General features: G+C 42.4%; 1 protein-coding gene across 1 annotated transcript in view; it reads right to left on the reverse strand.

Moving 5' to 3' along the window:
* Pde11a (phosphodiesterase 11A) overlaps positions 1–22,321 on the reverse strand; it is a 348,364-nt gene that overhangs the window by 165,409 nt on the left and 160,634 nt on the right. The window contains exon 6 of the mRNA XM_028880604.2: positions 7,771–7,903. Coding sequence (XP_028736437.1) covers positions 7,771–7,903 — 133 coding nt within the window. The remainder of the gene's footprint in view (positions 1–7,770; positions 7,904–22,321) is intronic.

The following is a 22,321-nucleotide window of genomic DNA, read 5'->3' on the forward strand; positions in this document are numbered from 1 at the left end:
CTATAAAAATCCCGTTCTTTGTGCTCTGACCTGAGGCCGAGGGAGCCCGTCTGATTCTGTGAACCAGGGGCTCCTGCTTGTCTTCACTACTCACTCCTACCATTTTATATCTTGCTGTCTTAGTAACTCATGTTCTCCTAGACTCCCCACGCCTCCTCCTTATTATCAGGAATTCCCGGGTCCACTGTCCAATCTTCCCTACCAAATCCCACTTTTGAGAAAAGATCTGAAATAGCTTGTGGTGTGGGCGGCTGGCAGAGGAGAGCCAGAAGCGCGGGCATGCATGCAGATCCACAGAGTTCATTCCTTGACGGTTGCAGCTTTGCATTTTCATTTTTACCAGAAGCATAACTGATGGAGCAGAAGGTGTTCCAGAGAATAGAGAATGTGTCGTCCTGCCAGGCTGGTACTCAGAAGTGCTCTCTGTGATGCTCTGACAGCCGAAATGGGCTCTAATGCTCAGGCAGAGGACCTCGGAGTCTGGGGCCCCATTATCCTTAAGTGCTACATTACAAGGGCAAGTACTTTTGAGTTGTCTATATCAGGCTTTTAAAAATCAGGACTTCACAGAGAAAAACTGCATGGGATGGAAGGGGGAGGCTTAGGGTCAGAACAGGGTCACAAGTCTTAGTATTAATTCTGTAACTCAGTGTCTATCATGGCAGAGGGCATCTGAGTGATGGTGGGATTCCTGCCACCCCTGGATTTATAAACGCAGAGACTGCCAAGCCAATTCTTGCATAAAGCCCACCTTAGTTTCTAGTTATTTTCTGCTCTTCCCATTACTTAAAGAGCCCTTCCTATTTAAATGTTGGGCCTATCACTCATTCTTACTGTTGGCAGAAAACAAACTCTAGATTGGATAGCTCTGGAAACTCTTCCTGTAACTCTTCAATTGGAAGAAAATACTAAAATAAGCAGTAAAATATGAAACATTAGATTAAATAATGACTGGTGTTCTGTTGGTATCTTTATGTCAGTGTCTTTTTTTAATCTAGGGTGAAAAGGACAAAAGGCATCACAGATGATGTTCTAGAGGGCAGCCAATCAGAAGAGTTGAATTCAGAAGCACTATGCCCAGCAAAAGTAAAGCTAAAATTGTGAGTCAGATCATCAAGACAGTTTCTGCATATGCTGTTAGGACAGTATTAAACGAAGATCTCAGAATCCAACTCCAGAACACTCCATAGCAGAAGAAACAAGGAAAAACAAACCATCTAAATAAGTTCATTTACTTCTACTCACATTTTAAAATCCTTGAATTTTTTTTTATAATTTTCAGAAGGTTCTCAATACCTTGGTAAAATTTAAGTCATTTAAATCATAAAGATTCTAAACCTTAAAAAAAACTTTATAATTTTGCATGATCATGAAAATGATACAAATATGTGATAATGTGAAAGCAATAAACCCAAAAGCTCTAATTTATCATCTCTGGAGGTGATGGTGGTTAACAGTTTGGAATCCTACTGTCCTTACCTTTTCTTGAAAACATATCACTGTTCACACGTCAGCATGTAATAGACTCATAAATGCCACATGGTACTGGACAACACCAACAACAATGTCCATAAAGCACTAAGCACTGTTCTAGTTATGGGTACATCATTGAGCAAAACTGAAAAGCTTTCTCACCTTCATAGAGCTTACATTCTAGTGACAGGACATTGCTGAGGGAATGCTGGCCTCTGGGCATGCCATAGTTTCTCCATCTTGAAATCGCAGCAGTTAGGAGGGGCTCATGAATAACTTATAAGGTGACCCATATGATGACCCACAAGATACTTGAGGGCCCTTCTGTCCACGAGGGTATATAAGCTGGAGTGAGGGGACACTCTTCTTCAGTGGTAGCTGCCCATCTATTGCCCGTGTTCCTATAAGTAACTTAGAATAAACTCACCCTTTCACCCAGCTAGACTTGGTTAGAATCATGTCTTTGGTCTGTGATTGGCGCTCTGTATGGGGTAAATAGATACCTGTGCATGTCTCCCCAGGAAAAGTGAACACCATAAAGATAAAAAGTGCAAAAGCAAAGTACGTACTAAAAAGTCCTAAGATTATTTGGAAAATATAACAAGGTACGAGGAACAAGGGCCCTTGTTATGATATTAGAAGTGCCATCTGAGGAAACAGCAGTGTAAAGGCTGTAAGGTGGATATGTGAGTGGCATGCTCTAGGAACAAGGCCACCAGTGTAGCTAGAAGAGCATTTGTCAGGACTAGGGGTAGACAGTGGTACACCAGATCATGCAGGGCATTACAGACCTCTGATTGAATGGCATTTGGCTTTTTCTTTCACAGAATAAGGAGGCTTTGAAAAGCTATGGTATGAGTCACAATGTAAAAGCGGCTGACTACTGTGAGGAGACTGAAGTACAGAGTTTAGAGGGAAGACGGAGGGAGACCCAGCTCAGCAGGCCACGGCTACAAACTCGCCTGCAGATAATGGCAGCTTGAACCGTCATTATAGCTGAGTGGTGAGAGGTGGTCATTTCTGAGTCAATTTGATAGACAGGACTAGTTGGACCTCTTTATGAATCAGTTGTACAACAGGAGCGAAAGGCAGCATCATGCCTGTGAAATCCCTCACATAAGCATCAGGAAGAACTGAATTACCTTAATAGAAATAGAGAAACAGAGAGAGACACAGATATGGGGGAAGAAGATTATAAGCTGTTTTGTACATGTTACATCTGAGGTATTTATTAGAAAACAATTTCTAGATACACACACACACACACACACACAACACACACACACACACAACACATTGTGCTATAAGAACTTCTTTGTGCCTTGCATTCATTTCTTGTGGATATTTTTTTCTTACCAGGACATACAAGTTGCTTTATGGGATGGGAATTTTGTGTGGATTCATTCTGTATGGCCTTTAAAACACCTTCCCGATACCACCTTCTCCCCCAGCTTTGTACCCATCTTGTTACCTCTTCCCCCTTGAATGAGGAGAGGGTCCTGAATAGATGGCAGTTGCTTCCTTGGCAAAGCCAGTGGGATAATCATCCTGAGGTTACATGAAGTCCCTCTTGCCATTATATTAGCTTGTGTTTCAGCTGTTTGGAATGAGCTCTTCCTTTGGGGAGTGATCTGAGAGGGCCACCCCACCTTCAAGACCTAAGGGCAACGCCTCAGAGCCTGTGCACATCCTTGACCACTGACCAGTAAGTGAATAGAGATTTACTCTACCAGGCAAGGAACTCCATTCTGCCAACAATCTGGTCAGCATACTAATGCCAATGCTATCTGGCTAGCACCTTGACTTCAGCCTTGGGAGACCCTGAGCAGAGGGCCTAGAGATGCCATTCCCAGACCACCAGGAGCTGCATGATGGAGAGTGGGAGTTCATTGCTATGTAGCAGCAGAAAATCAGCATATGTAGCATTGTGACAGGGCAAGATGGTTCTTGCTGAGGCCACGTCAAGTTTAACTAGAATTTAATCTTGATGGAGAATTCCACGAAAAACTAGAATTCTAGAAACCAAAGATCAAGATGTCTTAGCTGACTAAGTATCTTAGCTTCTGCTGAACTGCCTGTTGGTGTGAAACCCCCTTCAGCTAACTGCTTATCTTGACTTCTGTTAAACTACTTGCTTGCTTCTGTGAAACTTTCCTGAAGCTGATGAGAAAAATGTCAGGGCATGGTTTCTGCCCTCAGAAACCCTGTGCTCTGGAGATTGGAGACCACACTTGGGTCCCTAAATAATTGAGTGTAGTCCCAGCCAGCTGGAATAAAGATTTTCAATTGTCTATAAACTGTGTCTGAGTGGTCATCCCTGGTGGGCTACCCATAACAGCATCCCTGTCAACATCTTTAGAAGCAAACATGGACACTGCCTTCCCCTAAGAGAAGATATATAATGGCTAATAAAATATAAAACCTACTCCCAAAGCCTATCAACATGAGTGTTTTTATACTACTATAAATAAATAAAGTCATGTATATTAACATTTTTTCAGGTATTTTTCTAAGATCAGAGTCTTGAAACAGACAAAAGAAATAGTGATCACCATAAATAGCAAATTTAAAACTCATTTTTTGGGGGGCTTCATAACTATTTTATATCAAATTCTGTCACAGCTTCCAATAAATTCGACCTTAAACATATGCATGCTTTCAAGACCAACAGGCAGCACTGGTGGTGTAGTGGGGACCTGTTCCACCCATGACCTTTACTGTTTCACCTATGACCTTGACTGTTCCACCTATGACCTTGAGGTACCAGCCTCTAGGGCATGGCCTCAGGGTTAGTTCTTCTCTCCCTCATGGGCTTGAATAATGCGGACTAACTCAGGGTGCAGGAGCAGTGTGAGACAGGACATTAGCCTTCCAGGACTCTGCAACGATTTTGCATATCCTGTTTAGTGAATTGTTTTCCCCAATATAATTTCTAAATAAATAGTTCCGTTATCAATATCTGTGGATTATCTGCAATATTCTGGCACCAAGACTCTAGGCATACCGGCAGCTAATCACTGTGGCTCACCTGCCACTTCTCCACAAGGAGGAAACTCCATTAACTATTTAAGAGGATTACAAAGGGAATGCCCAGCTGAGACTTCTTGCCCCACAGCCCTATCAGCAGGGACCTGAGGGCACCTGGAGTGAGGTTTGCCTTGTCACCCCAAAGCCATCCTCTGTAGCTTCTTCCACCGTAAGGAAAAACCGAAATTTGAAAATAAGGACCATTCTCTTCTTGTCTATGTTTGGGCTGAGTTCCTAAGAGCCTCCTGGAAATCATCACATAGTAGGAATGACACAGAAATTAGAGAGCCAGCTTACTTTTATACTTGATAAGCAAGGCGAAGTTTGATAGAGTGAATTATTTCTTATTGAAAGAATCAATAACACTAGTTCCAGGGGATCCTATATCTTCTCTGACCTCCACAGGTATCGGGTATGTACAAGGTTCTCCCCCCCCCCCTTTCTCACACATACATACAAACAAAACACTCATATACATTAAACAAGTAAATCTAAAAACTTTTTTTTTTTTCATTTAAAAGAAAAGTCATACAGATATGTCTCAAACCCGGGACAAATGACTAACTGGGGCGCTTATTAGCATATCAAAGCTAACCTGGCTGCCAGGTTCTCCCAGCATCCCTCAGTCCCTACCTGTCACAGCATCCTCCTGGCTGGCACGCCCTTGCCCAGCTGTTCCTCCCCATATAACCCAGCCATTTTGGCTATGCCGGCCCGTTTTCCCCCTTTCGCTCTCTTGGCCCAGGCTGCTCCTTTGGGTTCGTAGCTCCTCTTTCGCTCTCCATCCCCGTCTCTCCTCACATGGCCTGCCTCAGTCTGGCCATGCTCACTGGACTCTCCCAGATAGCTCTGTCTCTGCCCTTTCCTGGGCTTTCCCTTATGTCTACAGTAGCCTTCTCCTCCTCCGATCCTGGGAGCAGCCTTGTCCTCCTTTTTCTTTCTTTCTTTTTCCCTCATTCAATATTACTGATATATCAGCAAAACATGAACTCAAAGGTCTCTCAGAAACCTGTTGGATAAACAAAACAAGCTCACTCTGTCAGACAACGCTCATATTGCAGCATCAGCCACATAATGCTGAGGACAAAAGGTCACAGGCAAATACACACAGTATTAGCCAATTTGAAGTTCAGAGAGATAAAAATACAAAACATAGTGGGTAGAGTTTTAAATGTGCGGAACAAACCCATACAGGACAGCAAAGCAATGCCAAATTCAGGTTCTGGATACTGGTTACCCACGGGGGTGGTGAGTAAGGAGATGGGATCAGGGAAAATCAATACAAAGATTCTAAAGTAATGACCTTTTCTAAGTCTGGGGGTAGGCATATGTTCTCTTATGCCTTTACAGGTAGTCTATGAACTTAGGGGAAGGCAACGGTTTGCTTTTCTTTTTTCTTCCAGAATTTACCTTCTCAATGGTCCAAAGCTAAGAGCAGAAGGTAGCAATTCACACCCAACCTAGTGCTACGATCTAGGTCAGGGAACACTTATCTCTCCCACAGCCAATTAAACGTGTTGACTTTGTGACAACTGGCAATTATGATTTTTCTGCATAACCAAACTCCTTTGGCTGTTCATTTATTATCAGTGACAATCATAGAACACTGAGAGCTTTTCTTCATTAAAATGTATGCACATAAATCTTCCTTTAGTGCTCTTTCTTTCTCAGCTCAAGAAGAGAGACGCAGGAAGAGACGGGACTTCTACCCAGCAATCTCTGCTCCAAGCACAGTGCTGCAGTACGCACATACTGGCATCCTGCCATTTTCACTCCGACATCACAGAACCCAGGGGCTGGGGTACCCCTCCTCATAAGAGAAGCGAAGACACTTGGGGCTCTGTGCTTTCCCAAGTTCAAACATGGTGTCTCGGGTCGGCAGAGAGCTGGAAGGTGGTCACCACTAGAACAGCTAATAGTCTCCAACCCAGACTGGGAGTTCATCAAAGAGTTTCCAAGGTGGGATCATCAAAGCCAGGAGGAAAAGGAAATGTATGGGGGATGGAACCTGGGAGAGGAATGGTCCAAGAGCTACAAAGAGGGGGATTTTAAGGGATTTACTATCTCCCTGCAGATATACACAAGGATGATCTGATGACAGTTATTAATCAGATTAAGATTCTTGCATCCGTGACATCTCTGGGTTCCCATAACAGCTGTGGACATGATGGGCTGCGGCATCTGAGAGACAGTAGGGTTGCATCCTCGCACAACTTCTAAGTATAGATCCGCGCTCAATGTCTATGAAATGGCTGTAATAACCCCCTAGTTTTTGACAGATCAGGGATTACATGTCCCCCTGTTGCTAGGAATCTACCCTCTACTCAACAGCCAGTGGGATCATTTTAAAATACAACTTGGGGTGGCTCGTGTGTATCACCCCAGTACTCCAGAGGTGGAGGCAGAGAACTGCTAAACACCAAGATCTTATCCCAGAAACACAAGTAAGTTAATTAGATTAAAATTTAAGGATACAAGTCCCACATCTCCTGCACTTGAAACTCAACTACTAATTCCCATTGTGTAGGTAAACCTCAAATTGGTTTAAAATAGCTATCTCTCCTGCATCATCTACTGTGGCACTCTGCCACATTAAACTAATCCTAGTTCCCCCAACTCCCCATGCTCACTCAGCTTTCCCCACAACACCTATCTCCTCACCTTTCTTCAAAAAGTCCAGCACTCTTTCAGAATTAAACCTGTCAGTCTTCAATGGAAAGCTTTGAATGTATCCCTTTCATATATATACATCTATACGTATCATCTGCATTTACCAATCCAGAGGCATTTTATAAGCTTATGTGAGTACACCCACATGATATTTCTATACCACCCTAGAATATAAACTTTAAAACTGTTTTATACATGCTTCATGTCAGTATAATGTTCCTATATAATTTACATTAAACAATAACAACTCATTTTCTGTTTCTATAATGGCCAATTTTTAAAATATGATGGTGATTCTAGCATCTGTTGGCCAGAGAGCATGTCATATATGCATTTTTACTATTATTTCACAGTTTAATATAAAGTCTGCCCAGTTATGAAGGAGTATCAGACTGAGGATGGCCATCTCTCCACAAGTCTGGGCAGATCCACGCAGTAGTCAGTCTACAGCAGGCAACACTGGGAACCAGATCATAGAGTGTGCAGAAATGTCAGTTATCTTGGTTATTGTGGCTCTGCATGACATCCCTTCTCCACCTCAACCAGAAAAATCATCAACACGGTGTGACAACAGAACCTCAAATAGAGGGCTCCTCTTACCTCAGCATCAAAGCGCGGGTCCTGATAGGCATCGCTGACATTCACGGGAAGGCCTGTCGAAGCCACCAGCTCAGCGATGCTGTTGTTTATCAACCAGTCGGAGTAAGATGACTTCTCCATGCTTTCTTTGAAACTGCCGGAGCACCAAGCCAGCAATGAGAAAGAAGAGGAACTAAGTTAGTTGGAAAGTCAGCTTTGCCAGACTACATTAATAGCAACAGTACCTGTCCTCATCACCGAGGGACAAATGGTATTAGTCATAGAATGACAGGCAGATAATTATCAGGAGCCACTTTATTTCCCCACTAGAGTAGAAGGCAATCAGACCACGAATAGAAACACAGATCCTCTACAGGCCAGAGAGTAACTTAGACTATGTTTAAGCCTCAAGGCAGACAGATATAAAGCACACAATCAGGTAAAGACCAAAACTGACAAGACGTGACACCAACATGTGGCTTTGTACATTTCCACTGGGTCCCTCAGCTTGACCCCCTACTGAACATCCTAGATGTTTTGGTACCAAAAATGAGGGAAACTGGGAAAAAAAGTTAGACATTTTTGGTATAAGGATACAACAGAAGGCCTTATGCAGGCTAAGCTAATGATCTGTCTCTGAGCTGTATTTCCAGCGATAACACAGCCCTATCAGTATTACCAGTCCATGCTGCAGTTTATGTAAGAAAATACTGACACTGTAGATAGTCATTGCTATTACACTGTACACATTTGTGCATAGTTATTATTACACTGCATGTACCCGTTTGGACTCCATGGCATGCTGGGAAGGGCAGGAGCTGTCATGGAGACCACTAGATGCATAAATGAGCAGGAGGGATAGATTATCTACCACCTTCTCTATATCACATCTGTAGGGACTGATGCTCTGTGGCTGGTAAACTCGGGATATATTTGTGACGTTATTCATCTCTTAATGCAAATATAGTACAAAGAGTGCACAAGCTGACTCTCTGTGGCTCTCTAGATGCAAATGGAAGTTTTAATAAGAGGCCCCGGTTTACGGCTATTAAGTGGTACGTAAATCAAAAAACCTCAAAGAAAAGATGTTTTGTTTTCTAACACAAACCACAAAGTCTGTGTTCTGCTTTCTCCTTGCTATTTTATATTTATGACAAATGAAACTTTATGTTATGCTTTAATGAAAGCAACATAGAGGAAGAAATGTGGTAAAATGTACCTGATATGTGAATCTAGGCCAACAAAATCATTTCTAAATTTATAAAAATACGTGGACTGAATTCTTGATGCTCTTGCAAAGAGGCATTGACTTGCCAATACATTCTATGTTGTCTGTATACTGTATTTTACAATACATTTATTTTGTGTATGCATGTGTGTGTGTCTGTGTGTGTGTGTGTGTGTGTGTGTGTGTATGTGTGTGTATGTAGACCAGAGGCTGATGTCAGGTGTCTTAACTGATCACTCTCCATTTCATTTTTCTGAGAGTCTGTCACTGATTTAGTTAGGTTGGCTGATCTTGAGAAACCCACCTATCTCTGTCCTCTAGTATTTCAGTTACGGATGGGCTCTGCCAAGCCCCATTTTAACATGCACGCTGGGGATATGAACTCAGGTCGTCATGCTTGCCATGGCAGGCATTTTACCAACCAAGCTGCCTCTCCAGCTCCGTACAGTATAATTTTAGAAGTGTTTCATGATCAACTAGTTTGGGAAGTGCTGGCCTCTTACGTGCTGTAGACTGTGGAAGAAAGGGCTGGAGTGGGATCTTAGAAGGACCTGAGTGGAAATGTCAGGGAGGAACCCGAGATGAGGAACAGTAGGGACAAGGAGCCAGCATTAACCACTTCACCAAGTGTCTTTCAAGATGGGTATAAGTTCACAGGAGAGGTTGCAGGTGTGAGGAGGAAACATCAGGAATTAAAGATAAACACAGGAAAATGAGTGACCAGATAGTGAAGAATAAGACTAGAAAGAAGGCCAGGGCCTGAGAATTGAGACTGTGATACGTTGCTAGGGCCTTAGCTCTAGGCAACAGAGAACTGTTTAAGACTATGGAAAAGAAAGGGCTACATGATTTTAGGAAGCTTAATTCAGAGTAGTGAATAAGACATGCTAGCTAAGAGAGACCAAAGATGAGAGGAGTCCCTCGTGGGCTACAGATGCCAAGCCTATGTCAAGGGCGTGGGAGCCACACACTGGTGGTGAACATTCTGTTCCTGAACATCTGGTACTATTCATAGCAAGGGTGTGTTTTGAGATTTGAGAAGATGAGAAAGGTAACAGGTGTTCCGGAAGCATGGACTGATTGCTCATGGGGAAAAGAGGACCAGGACCTCAATCAGTTCTCAGGACTGCAAAGCTGACACAGAGGTGAGATTCTTTTTAGGGACGTGAAGTTTAAATGGCTGGAATTTCTCAGCAAGGCTTGTGTAGAGAAACTGAGATCAAGGGGAAGAAAGGAGGGGAAAGCAAGGGGGAGAAAGGAAGAGAAAACAAATAGACTTACCATTGCTGTAGAACAAGGCTAGTATGGATGTTTTGTTAACCAATGTGTTGTCTGCATGTGCATCTTTATAAGACAGGTGTGAGTCTCTTTATCCTATCAGCTCAGAAAAACGGAAGCCCAGAGATGCTCTCTAACTTCCCAAGAGATCTGATGTTTACCCAACTCTCACTCCTTACTCCCAGATGACTCTGTTTCTTTATTACTCTTTAGGAGCTTAATAAGCAGAAGAAAAGCAAGGCTTGTGGACCTCAACTGAATGAGAGAGAGAGAGAGAGAGAGAGAGAGAGAGAGAGAGAGAGAGACAGAGACAGAGAGAGACAGAGAGAGAGAGAGAGAGAGAGAGAGAGAGAGAGAGAGAGAGAGAGAGAGAGAGAGAGAACACCAGAGAGTTTGGGAAGATGCAGAAGTAGTGAGCACACCGGTCTGAGCTGCAGTGAACGGAAGGAAAGAAAAAGGCTACATTTGTGCAGAAGAGCCTCGGGTCCCCACTTACAGAATCCCCAAAGAAGGAAAGACAGCAAAACACCACTGAGCCGGCTGTGGCTCCTGAGAGCCTCCTTCTAAATCTAGGACGTCTTAGAATGTTCTCAGTTCAGACGGCACACTGCCCTGGAAGAACTGCAGCATCACACAACCGTCGGAGAAGAAGGGGCACTGATTCCATGCAAGGCACTCGTCAAACAGTCTGCAGAAAGCTCTGGTCTCTGCCCTTACCGTGCTGACCACCCGGCTGAAGAGGAGACAGAAGCACACTGGCATTTAAACAACACAGACATTGAAATGCCCAGTACAATTCTCAAATGAAAAAAATTGCCATGCAGCTAGGTGGCCAAGTCACCGAGCCAGCTGAATCAACTGTGGCTGCTGAAGGGGCCCGGGGGCTTCAGGAAGGAGGTGGGATCTGAAATGCTCTACAGCTGGGACCCTGCCACAGCCTCGCTGAGAACCACGCTTGCATCTGTACAGCTGATGGTCCACAGGCACATATGCTAAGGTTTAGGAGATAGGCTACCCAGGGAGAAATCGGCAAAGTCCATCTGTCATTTACGTCATTGTGTTAGTCTGGGCGGCTGTAACAAAACACCATGGACTAGGAGGAAAATAAAAAACCAATATTTATCTCTCATGGCTCTGGGAAAAAGCAAGATGAAGGTCCTTACAGATTTGATGTCTGGTTCCTTCTTTCGTATTTCACATGGTGGGAAGAGCAGAAGAGCTCTCCGGGCCTCTTCTAGAAGGACACTGATCCCATTTATGAAGGCTCACCACATGAGCTAATCATCTCCCAGAGGAAACACCTACAGATAGTCTCACACTCGGGACTAGGCTTCCACATGTGAATGTTCAGACCACAGCGATCGTACTCTGGCTTTTACACCAGTTCAACTTTTCAATCCCAGTTGCAGCTTTCAAAACCTTGCTTCTTTTCTGCGTTCTCATTTTTTAGAAGAGTGATTTTGTGCAATATAATTCAGACCCTCATTTTGAAGTCAGATCTATCCCATTCAAATGGCCCTTTCTACCACTGTGATTTCAGGTGCGTTACTAACACTTCATCTGTAAACTGGGTATCGTAGTACTAATTAGACAGTTGTAGTTCAAACAAGGGTAATATTTTAAGTCAAGAGTTTCAAATAGTAAACATCTTTTAAAAGCATCACATTTGCAGCAAATTCTTCACAGAGCAGTCAGTATTCCTTTATACATTACAGCAATGTAATGCATTTAATCACAAAGAAAAGGGCCCCAGTTAGTTCTGGTTTTAGTTTTTTTGTTTGTTTGGGGTTTTTGTTTTGTTTTGTTTTGTTCTTTTAGACAGGCTTTGCTAATCAACTTGTTCTGACTAATAATGACCCTTGTATTCACTAATGTTTCTTTTCTATGTGTTGATTGCTGTTGGAACAAGACATAATTAAGACCATGGATAGCTCTGCAGACATAATGGGTCTCTCTAAAACAGTGGCTCTCAACCTGTGGCCTGCAACCTCCAAAAGACCATTGGAAAATACAGATATTACATTATGATTCATAACAGTAGCACAATCACAGTTATGAAGTAGCAATGAAAATAATTCTATGACTGGGGGCACTACCACATGAGGAACTGTATTAAAGGCTCACAGTGTTAGGCAGGCTGAGAAGCACTGCTCTAAAAGGCATGAATGCTGATGAAGTCTAGCCTGAATATATGGATTTGCTTGCAGTTGTACCACCAAAGAGGTACCTTCTTCAAATTCTTCAAAAAATACAGAGACATGTATGTGCTTTGCCAGTGACTGGCTTCAATCTCTTCTTCAACACATCTGAAAGATGGGCTGTAATATTAAATTGCATGTAATATTAAATTAAGATTGCTTTCAGTGAGGCAACTCACTACACAAAACACAGCATTCATTTTGTTGAAACTCAGTTTACTTCCTAATAACCATCACCTCTTATAGCCAAACAGCATGCAACTCTCTATCTGACAGTCCTTTAAATATTTGGCAGCTCCCATGGTCTTCCCAAAATATCATCCTTCTCAAATATACTTATGATTTCTCCAACAACTTCATCTGTGGCATGTCTTCCTATTCATACCAATGCCAGACATAACTCTGCAGGAACTGACCCTCAGTATGAAGTATAGAGCAACCTTCTCCAAAAAGTCTGAGCATTCCAGGTCCTGTTCTATCAGATGGAGGTTGGAATTTGTTTCCAGCAAGTCTTTTCTTCAGGATTTTGTGAGATTAACTTAACATCCAAAATTGAATTAATCAGCTTTCTTGAGTCTGATAATTTTGATTAGAGAGATCAAAGGCCAACATCCAAACTTCCATCTTATACCTTACCAAAATAAGAAGAGTCTCCACAGTTTGGAACCACAACTGCAATTCAATCATTCCTAGACCTTCATAGTTTAGGGGTGCAAATGAGTTTACTTCAACCAAGTACTTCTCTGTGTCCTGTGCATAACTGTAAGACCATAGATACCTCTGAGTCCCCTGCACTCTGAGTCTCTAGGGAGACTTCTCTTTAAAACTTGTTGTCATCGCCCACTGCTTTGAACCCATATGAGGGAGGCTGACCACTGGATCTCAGGGGAGCAAATGCTTTTCACCAAGCTCTGTGAAACATTTTGGTTCCTGGATCTTAAGGTCATAATTGTTTAGTTCACATTGCCACAGATCTAAATAAATAGCTCCTCCAGACTCTATCAGACCCCTGTCTGTATCAGTGAGCACTAAAGCTGAGCTATTAGCCTCATATAGATGTTTTGGAAGCATCTTGATGTTTCCAAAGTTTGTTTATACAAACAATATATTTTGCAGCTTCTTACATTCAATTCATAATGCTGGTTTCCTCCTGTGGTGAGAATATTTAAAATATCTTAGAGAAAAAATAAAAGTGGCATAAAGAAAAAGCAACCCTTGTAATAATGGTCTGGGAAGGTCAAATAAATATAATTAACATTTCATCTTCAGTGAAACACTCTTATAAGATGAAGTCCAACTATGATAGTTTATTTTAACTATATAAAATTGACCTTTCTAAACTCAGGATTCATGATAAACTACCAAGCTAACTGTAAATCTGATTATGTTCGCTTTACAAAGATCAGGAGTGTAAACAGATGTAATTATTTAAGCAGGCCTCATATAAAAGCCCACAGTCTAGTTTCCTTTCCTCAGTAGTATCTTGCTTCCAAATATGAAACTCAAACTGACTTCAAAGAGATCTCCACAAGCCCAACCATACTGACTGTAGAGGGTGAGAAGAAAAGAGAATTTCCCTATTACAGAGAGCACATACTTCTGCAGTGTGGCTGCCTCCAAAGTGAGGGGCAGGGAGGTAGCCACAAGCCTTGAGGCTGGCAAGCTCCAGACGAGTTTAAGAGAGAAAGCTATACGAGCAAAACAAAGTGAGACTGAATGAAGCAACTCGGAGCACGTTACTTCAACATCTTAAATCTGGTTTTGCTAAAGTTTCAAACACAGAAAACTGTGAAAATCAACAAGACTACCTCCAGAGTTACTTCTCAAAACAGCATATATCAGAAGACAAAATATCAGTCATTAGACTGTGCCCGTGCTGATATTTCTGTTCTCAATATCAGAGTTTATTTACATATTTTCACTAGAAATTCTCAGGATCTTGTTTCTTCAAGGGTTACTATTGGTTGGGTTTGTATTAGGCAATAGAAAGACTAAATCTTGCAAGAAGTATATAAAGTGTGTGTCCCTCTTTCGCTGACCTAAGGAATGGATACATGGAAACCCATCTGCTGTTTTGAATATAAAATGTTCCTCTACAAGTTCATGTGTTGGGGCCTTGTTTGTCCTCTGATGAGCTTCAGGGAAGTGACTGGATCATGAGAACTCTGACCTAATTGACAGATTCATCCCTTGATAGACTCATAATACAATGGCATTACTGAAAGGGGATAAAAGCAGGTGATGGAACCCATCTTGAAGCGGTAGATCACTGAGGGTATGCGCTTTGGAGTTGTGTCTTGCTTTCCCCTTTCCCCCACATCCTCTCTGTTTCCTGTCCACTATGAGGTGAGCAGCCTTCACCACATGCTCCTACATCATCCTGTTCAGCCTCCCCACCGGCTCAGAAACTGTGGTGTTGGCCACCCTGGACTAACACCTCCTAAACCATAAGCTAAAATAAAAATTTCTTTCCTTTAAGATGTTTATGTCAGATATTCTACCAGCACATCAAAGAATCTCAGAAGACACCATCTGCACGTGGGGATCAGTCCAACTCTAGTACCACCTACAGGGACAGAAGGTAACAAGGCTGGAGCTTGAGGGAACACACAGACAGTAGCAATGGACTGTGGTAGGTGCTCTGTGGAAGACAGTCCAAAGTCTTAGGGAAGGTGAGAAAAAAGGGTGTTGACCTTAGTTAGTCTTTGAAAGATTCATTCATAAGAAGGAATTTTTACAAATTCAACTGAAGCTATACCACGAGGCATGTTTAGAAGTCTGTGGGGTTTTCTGTTTCTTTATTTTGTTTTGTTGTTTGTTTGTTTTTTATTTTGATACAGACAATAACTGAGTTAACACTTAGGATACGTGGTACAAGTAATGAATAAGGCTACGATGGAAGAATCCAAACAATATGCTGCGTGATTCTGTGCATGAACCTTGTATTAAAAGCTTCATATCCTTATAAATAACCACCATATCTGTAGCACCATACCTATGAGTCTTGAGTTTCTTGTGAGTATTTGAGATTTTATGTATACATATAATAATATTTATATGTATGTTGAGTACTTTCTAGACACTTTTTCATCACGATTCTACGGCATATCAGGTTTTTCAAGACTGAACTTGCTCATTCTCTTGGATGTACTGATAATCACTAATGAAGACTGGCTATTTACTAAACATTGATCAATAATGTGGGGGCAGAAGTTTTAGCTGTCTGTTTTCTCACTGTCAGAAGATGATTATCAGTTATCTTTTGGCAGCTTGATTCTTAATCAGTGGGATAGGGAGGAATTTTGGGACAGCTAATTTCTTCTTTTATGCTTTCAAACAAAAAGTTGATTTTTGAATTACAGATTAAACGTGGTAGTGTTTGACATTTTGCTTTGCTGACTAGATGTCAGTCTGAACTGTGGCTCACAAATTGAAGCTCCATTCCTTACTTTTTCTTCTCAGGAAAGCCTGTCTACCCCGGAGGGCCTTCGGGACACCACCAGCTAAGCAACATTATTTGAAATTGTCTTTAATTAGGAGATTAAGGAACTAAGTCAATATGAAAGGTGCTGAAAGCCAGGCCCCCAGCAGGAGTGTCTCAAGCCCTCACGACTGGGACTTTAATCTCTACTGGTTCAGTGTGTCTTTAAAGGCTATCAAACAAACCTTTTAGTTATGAAAGGGAAAGATCATGCAATTAGCAAGCAGAACCAGCCGGTTAGCTCTTGTGTTATGGTGGTAGGGAGAGATGCTTTAACTCCCAGAAGCCCCTACAGTTTGTCCTAACCTGTTAATGAGCTTGCCTTCAAGGTTTGGCTTGAGGTCATTTCAACAAACTCCTATTTTTCCCACTTTAAAGATTCTGTGTTATCGGAAATTAAGACATGGCAACTAATGAACACATTTTCTATACTTCATTTCCTAAAGTTGTATAATTAAAATGATGAAGTTTATCACCCCAGGAGTTGATGTCATTTTAGGGTAATGTCTTGTGAGGCTTAGATAGGCATCAAGTAGCATTGGGTGTGGATGTGTAGTGTCTTTCAGCAAAATGTAGTAAAAACTTGTTGATTTCTTAGCCAAACAAATCTGTTCTGATTGTTGTTGTTTTAATTTTGGCAAACATTTCCTAGCTATGAGACTACAGATAAATGGGTTAATGTAAACTACAGGGAAGAAAACAATCACATGAGGCTGCTTTGAGGTCAAGATAACATACTATGTGAAGAGTGCACGCAAGGAAGTCTCTTGGTAAGAACAAGATCCTATACATCACAGAGATTTCTCTTTTGTTAAAAACACCTGGTGTTCTGACACGTTTTTATGTTAACTTGACACAAGCTAGAGTCACCTGAAAGGATGAGAAATTTCAGAAAAATGCTTCCATAAGATCGGACTGCAGACAAGTCTGTAGGGCATTTTCTCAATTAGTGATTGATGAGGCAGGGCCCAGCCCATCGTGGGTGGTGCCAACCCTGGGCAGGTGTTCCTGGGTTCTATATGAAAGCAGACTGAGCAAGTTATGAGGAGCAAGCCAGCAAGATCCCTCATGGTCTCTGTCTCAGCTTCTGACTCCAGGTTCCTGTCCTACCTGAGTTCCTGTCCTGACTTCCTTTGACTGTGAACAGTGCTGTGGAAGTACAAGCCAAACACACCCTTTCCTCCCCAACTTGCTTTTGATCATGGCATTTCATCACAGCAATACTAACCCTAACTAGTGCATCCGGTGAGACAGTGGGCTAATCTGTCCAGCTGAAGTCCTGGGGTGTGGGAGATGTTATTGTCTTTGATTTCAGCATCACTGTGAGCTTTGGTGAGGTACGGAAAAGAAAACGTGCTAGGTAGCATAATTGCCAATGACGATGTGCAGTGAAAATTATACCCTGATAGAAATCTCAAGTAGCCCCACCATATCTCTCTGTGGGACCAGTGGTGACCACCTCCCTACGTCAAAGGCATACATTACAAGTTCAAGGGCTACGTAGAGACAGCAAGGAAAGAGAAGTGGAGTCAACAAGTCAAAATATTAGCTGAAGCAAATTAAACGATTGACCTGTATATTAAATGAGAGACTTACAAAAGCAAGAGCCAAACACATAAACTATCAGGGCTTCCAAGTTGCTGTAATTGTTTACAGGGTAGAATCAATCCAATGGACAGCTGATCTACATGGTCTGCTTTATTATGCTTGAGTTCAGCGCTTTTTTATGCATCTTGTCCACGGAATATTTTTTAGAGCTTTTGTTCTCTCCTGTGACAGTTTTACTAGAACAAGAAATCCCCCATCTGCCATAAAAAGGAGCAATGAGTTTATTTTTCATTTGAGTCTTCATGTTCAAAGCCATGAAAATTAACAGCAAAATCGCGTGTTTTAATCTTATATATTTGAGATGTGAAAGTTAGGTATTTGAAAAATGGGCTTCCTCGAGTCTCTCCAGATGAATTTGGAAGATATACTTCATTGTAAATGTTTCATCTCCTCTATTTTATTTCTTGTAATTAACATTAAAATGAGGCCTAGACACACACACCATCAGTGCCTTGGAGTGTACTAACCCAACTAGATTACCCGGGAAGAAAACATGCGCGGAAGAGATACAGTTCCCTGAAGAACGCCTCGGTCAGAGACAAGGGGCTTCGGAGGACAAACCACAGCTCCAGAGCATCTGAACATTTAGGATTATTTTAGAAGAATAGTCTGCTGGTAAAGGAAGGCAACAGTCTTGAAAACAAGAAGGAGCCTCAAAGCTCAGCCTCAGGCACCAGTCTGTGAAGATGACTTGCTGAGCCACCTCCTTGCCAGACACCTGGAGAGGGTAGAAATGAGACCCCCCCCACCCCCCAGCCCCCACCCCCCCACCCCCCCCTACCCGGCCATCTAGAGCTCTGTCCATGAGCAACATTGAATGTTGGTATAACGAGGTTTAACAACCTTGCATGTGCGAAGTAATCCACAACAGTATGCCCCCAGGGTGTGTGAAGGAAGTCACACAATAACAGAAACCCTGCCAGAGTCCCTGGGGTTTAAAATAGCAAACTCTTAACAGATTACCCCGAGTCTCAGGAGAAACTTTGAACTTTGAAACAATGTTAGGACTGTGAAACAATATGGGAACTTTTAGATCAGGAATTAATCCACTTGGCATTGTGAGATGGTCTTTATTCCATGGGGCACAGTGGTAGGACATTATTCTTTGAATGAGCAATTTCCTCTGTAGGCTTCTGTATTTCAGCATTTGGCACCCAGTGGGTGGTGCCGTTTTGGAAGGTTGTGGAATCTTGAGGGGGTGGGGTTTCACTGCAGGAGCATTCACTACAGTGGAGTTTCTCTACAGGAGTGTGATGATATATATGTCCTCCAATATATTGTGTACCCTAATAAAACTTATCTGGGGCCAGAGAACAGAACAGCCACTAGATTAGACATAGAGGCCAGACAGTGGTGGCACACACCCTTAATCCTAGCACTCCAGAGGCAGAGATCCATCCAGAGCTCTATGAGCAAGGCCACACTGGAAACACCCAGGCATGATAACACACACACCTTTAATTCCAGCACTTGAGATCTCATGTCTTGCTTGGGAAAGACATAAGCCTTTAATCCCAGGAAGTGATGGCAGGAAGCAGAAAGGTATATAAGACTTGAGGACCAGGAACTAGAGGCTTTTAAACTTTTAGGCTTTTAAGCAGTTCAACTGAGACCCCTCAGGGGCGAGGACTCAGAAGCCTTCAGTCAGAGGAAACAGGAACACCCGCTCTCTTAAAAGAGAGGCTTTCAGTCTGAGGATTCGTGGAAACAGGATCAGGTGAGTAGTTGTCAAGGTGAGGTTGTCTGTGGCTTGTTCTGTTTCTATGATCTCTCGGCATTCATCCCAATACCTGGCTCTGGCTCCTTTTTTCTTTTTCTTTTCTTTTTTTTTTTTTAATTAACAAGACCATTTAAGATTCGCGTTACACAGGGGGGCGCTGGGCGCAGGCTCAAGACTCTGTAGCCCACTGCTTCTTATCCACTTGGGTTTCTGACTGCTGACACACTGTGAGCAGCTGACTCACGCTCCTGTTCCCGCACTAGCCCTCCGTGACGACCATACCCCTCCTTAAACTACGAGGTGACAGAAGCCCTTTCTCTCTTGCTTTATGCCAGACAGCCAGTCACAGCAATGAGGAAGGCAAGCCAGCCCTTTTCCCACCTGTCTCTCTGGGAAGTCTCCTTGTAGGGATGCATGGTCTTATGCTTGAGAGTGTTTAGAAGTCTCGGAGACCACTTTTCTCCGCTCCTTTTTCGTCCTGTTCCCTAGACTACACATTTCCTGTAGACTTGTCTGCCTTCAGCCTTCTCACACATGTTCTCGAACCCCATCTTATAGAACTTTTCATGTTATTTAACTTGTCAGTTTTAGAACTGACATTTGTTTGTATGATACTGTCTCTACTACAGCTAGTTATTGATGTTGTTGAGAGACATTGTTCTCACATCTCCCCCTTAGTTCCCTGTATGTGGTTCCCTTTAATATCTTGGACATATTTATAATTTCCCATTCCAAGTCTTTGCCAAATAAGTCCACCCATTCTCTCTAGTGGGACAGTTTCTATCAAAAGCCGCTTTGTCTAGGTCTGTGCTATATTTTCTTATTTCTTGGTATGCTTTATGGTTTCTGATAAAACCTAAAATATTAAATAATGTGGAAACTTTGGAAACAAGAGCATCTCCTGTATCCCACATCAAGATGCTGTTGTTTCTATCTATTGCTATTTTTCTTGGTGCTATTTGTTGTCAAGCGACTCCCCTAAACTAGTTTTGAAAAGTGTCTCTGTTGTACAGAGCTAGAGTTTCTCCCTAGTCAGTTTAACAGCTAGCTGATAATTAGATAGGTTTTTGTTGTTGTGGATCACATTTTTCAAAGTCTGAAAGTCATATTCTGAGAGATACCCAAAGGCATTGGTACCATCACAAGTCACAGTGCAGACATTTAGTGACATTTTCAAAAGCCGTTTCTGCTTCCCTGAAGCATACTTTGGAGTAATAATGTCCAAGTGGGTGAGTCACATTAGCCTTGTAGAGTTTGTAGCCTCTTCCTCCAGGCCCCATCATAGCCATAATCTGACTGGGTGCTAACAACTACCCCCTGGGGGCCAGTGATGTTTTGGTTATAAAGTGCAATATGATTACAGTCTGTAATCACAGTACACTCAGGGGTAATCAAAAAACCCTCACTCATCCCTTTTAGCTTTTTAGGGCTAATATGTCTATTGCAAATTTCTTTTTGGTTGTTTCATCGATGCTGGGCAAGAACTAAGGACGGTTACCCAGAATCCCTGATGCCTTTTATAAAAACCCTTGGGAAAAAAATCAAGGTTATCATGAAGCTTTGACTCATCAGAATCACATCATGGAAGACAACTTCCCCATAAAAATGACAGAATTTGGGCTATGGAGTCTAGAGGCCTAAAAGAGAGAGTTATAGAGATAATGAAGATGGATTAAAAACATTTGTAAGAAGGAGTCATTTGTTTGCAACTGGATCCTACAAAGAATTTCAGATACTGCCCTAAACACTGAAACACTGGTTTTACTATTCTGACCTAAGAAATGGGGCTCAGGAGAGTAGTGTGGCAAACAACTTTTATTTTCCTTTCAAAGAGAAGAATAGCAGGGCCATCCAATATTAACACTGAAAGAAACCCTAAAGTGTCTCAGGTTCTTTAAAGTTAAGGTGTATGTGTTTCCAGCTCGGCTCAATTCACTGTTTGGGTTCTTAGAAGGCCGAGATCAAGATGTTGCCAAGGCTGTATGCTTTTCTGAATGTTAGGTCTCAGGCAGCCCAAATATCTAGACATAAGCTCAACCTAAAGAAAAATTTCTGGCCATTAGATAAAAGCCAGTCTTCCTCAGGAATTTGTGAAACCAGGCCCCATCTGCCAAAGGGAGTCATTTCCTTTACTTCTGGCAGAAGGGGCATATGACTACCTGTGGCACCCATTAGCATATCAAAGCCCATGCTGGCCTCCAGCCTCCCTCAGTGTCACAGGGACCTGTTATACAATTTTAAAGTCCCTGCCAGCTCCTGGTCCTTCCTGTCCCCAGCTACTCATCCTCCTTGTAATCCTGTGATTTGTCCACCCCATGCTCTCTATTTCTATTCTCTCTCTCTCAAACCCTAATAATGGAGCATTCCTGTCAACAGTTTCTTTACCGCGGCCCTCATGTACACTGAAGGCTTCCAAGGAGAGAACAGTTCACACAGGTTGCTGGCAAAGTAATTTTTGCAGTTATAAGGTGGATTCTGCTTTCTTTGATATTAAGCCAGCTGGGCCTCCTGTGGATTTAAACCAGCAACGTGTGACAACTCTGTTAATATTTTAAATCTTTGACTTCTCCTTCTGCTGTCTCTCTGGCCTCCTTTTCTGTCCTACCCTGGCTGAAAGCGTTATTCTTCGTGGCTAGAGAATCCAGCATAACCTCTTCACTTTGACATCAGCAGGGTAGTAACCTCTCTTACTTACATCAACAAAGCCTCTTCGCTCTTACAATATACTATCAAGATATGACAGACGACGAGAGGTAAGGTTCCAGAGTCAAAATTCTGCCCTGCCTGGCACACCTGGGGGGGCTCCATTGTTTAAAATTCTGCACACTGACAAGTATGGACTGTCTGACATTACTCATGCCGTCGTGGTGAAATGTGTCACTTAGAGACCCGTGTTCTTAGTGTTGCTGTAGCACCCTTGTCATGGACAAGCATGCCAGCAGACAGCAAGACTGTCGCAGCACTTCCTCTCTAATGAATTTCAACACTTCCTTTCTTTCCTCAATTCAATGACTTGTCACTGGAAAGGCAACAACTTCCAATTAGTTAGAATTTTCTTT

The sequence above is a fragment of the Peromyscus leucopus genome, chromosome 4 (genome assembly GCF_004664715.2).
Source record: "Peromyscus leucopus breed LL Stock chromosome 4, UCI_PerLeu_2.1, whole genome shotgun sequence".
NCBI lineage: Eukaryota > Metazoa > Chordata > Mammalia > Rodentia > Cricetidae > Peromyscus > Peromyscus leucopus.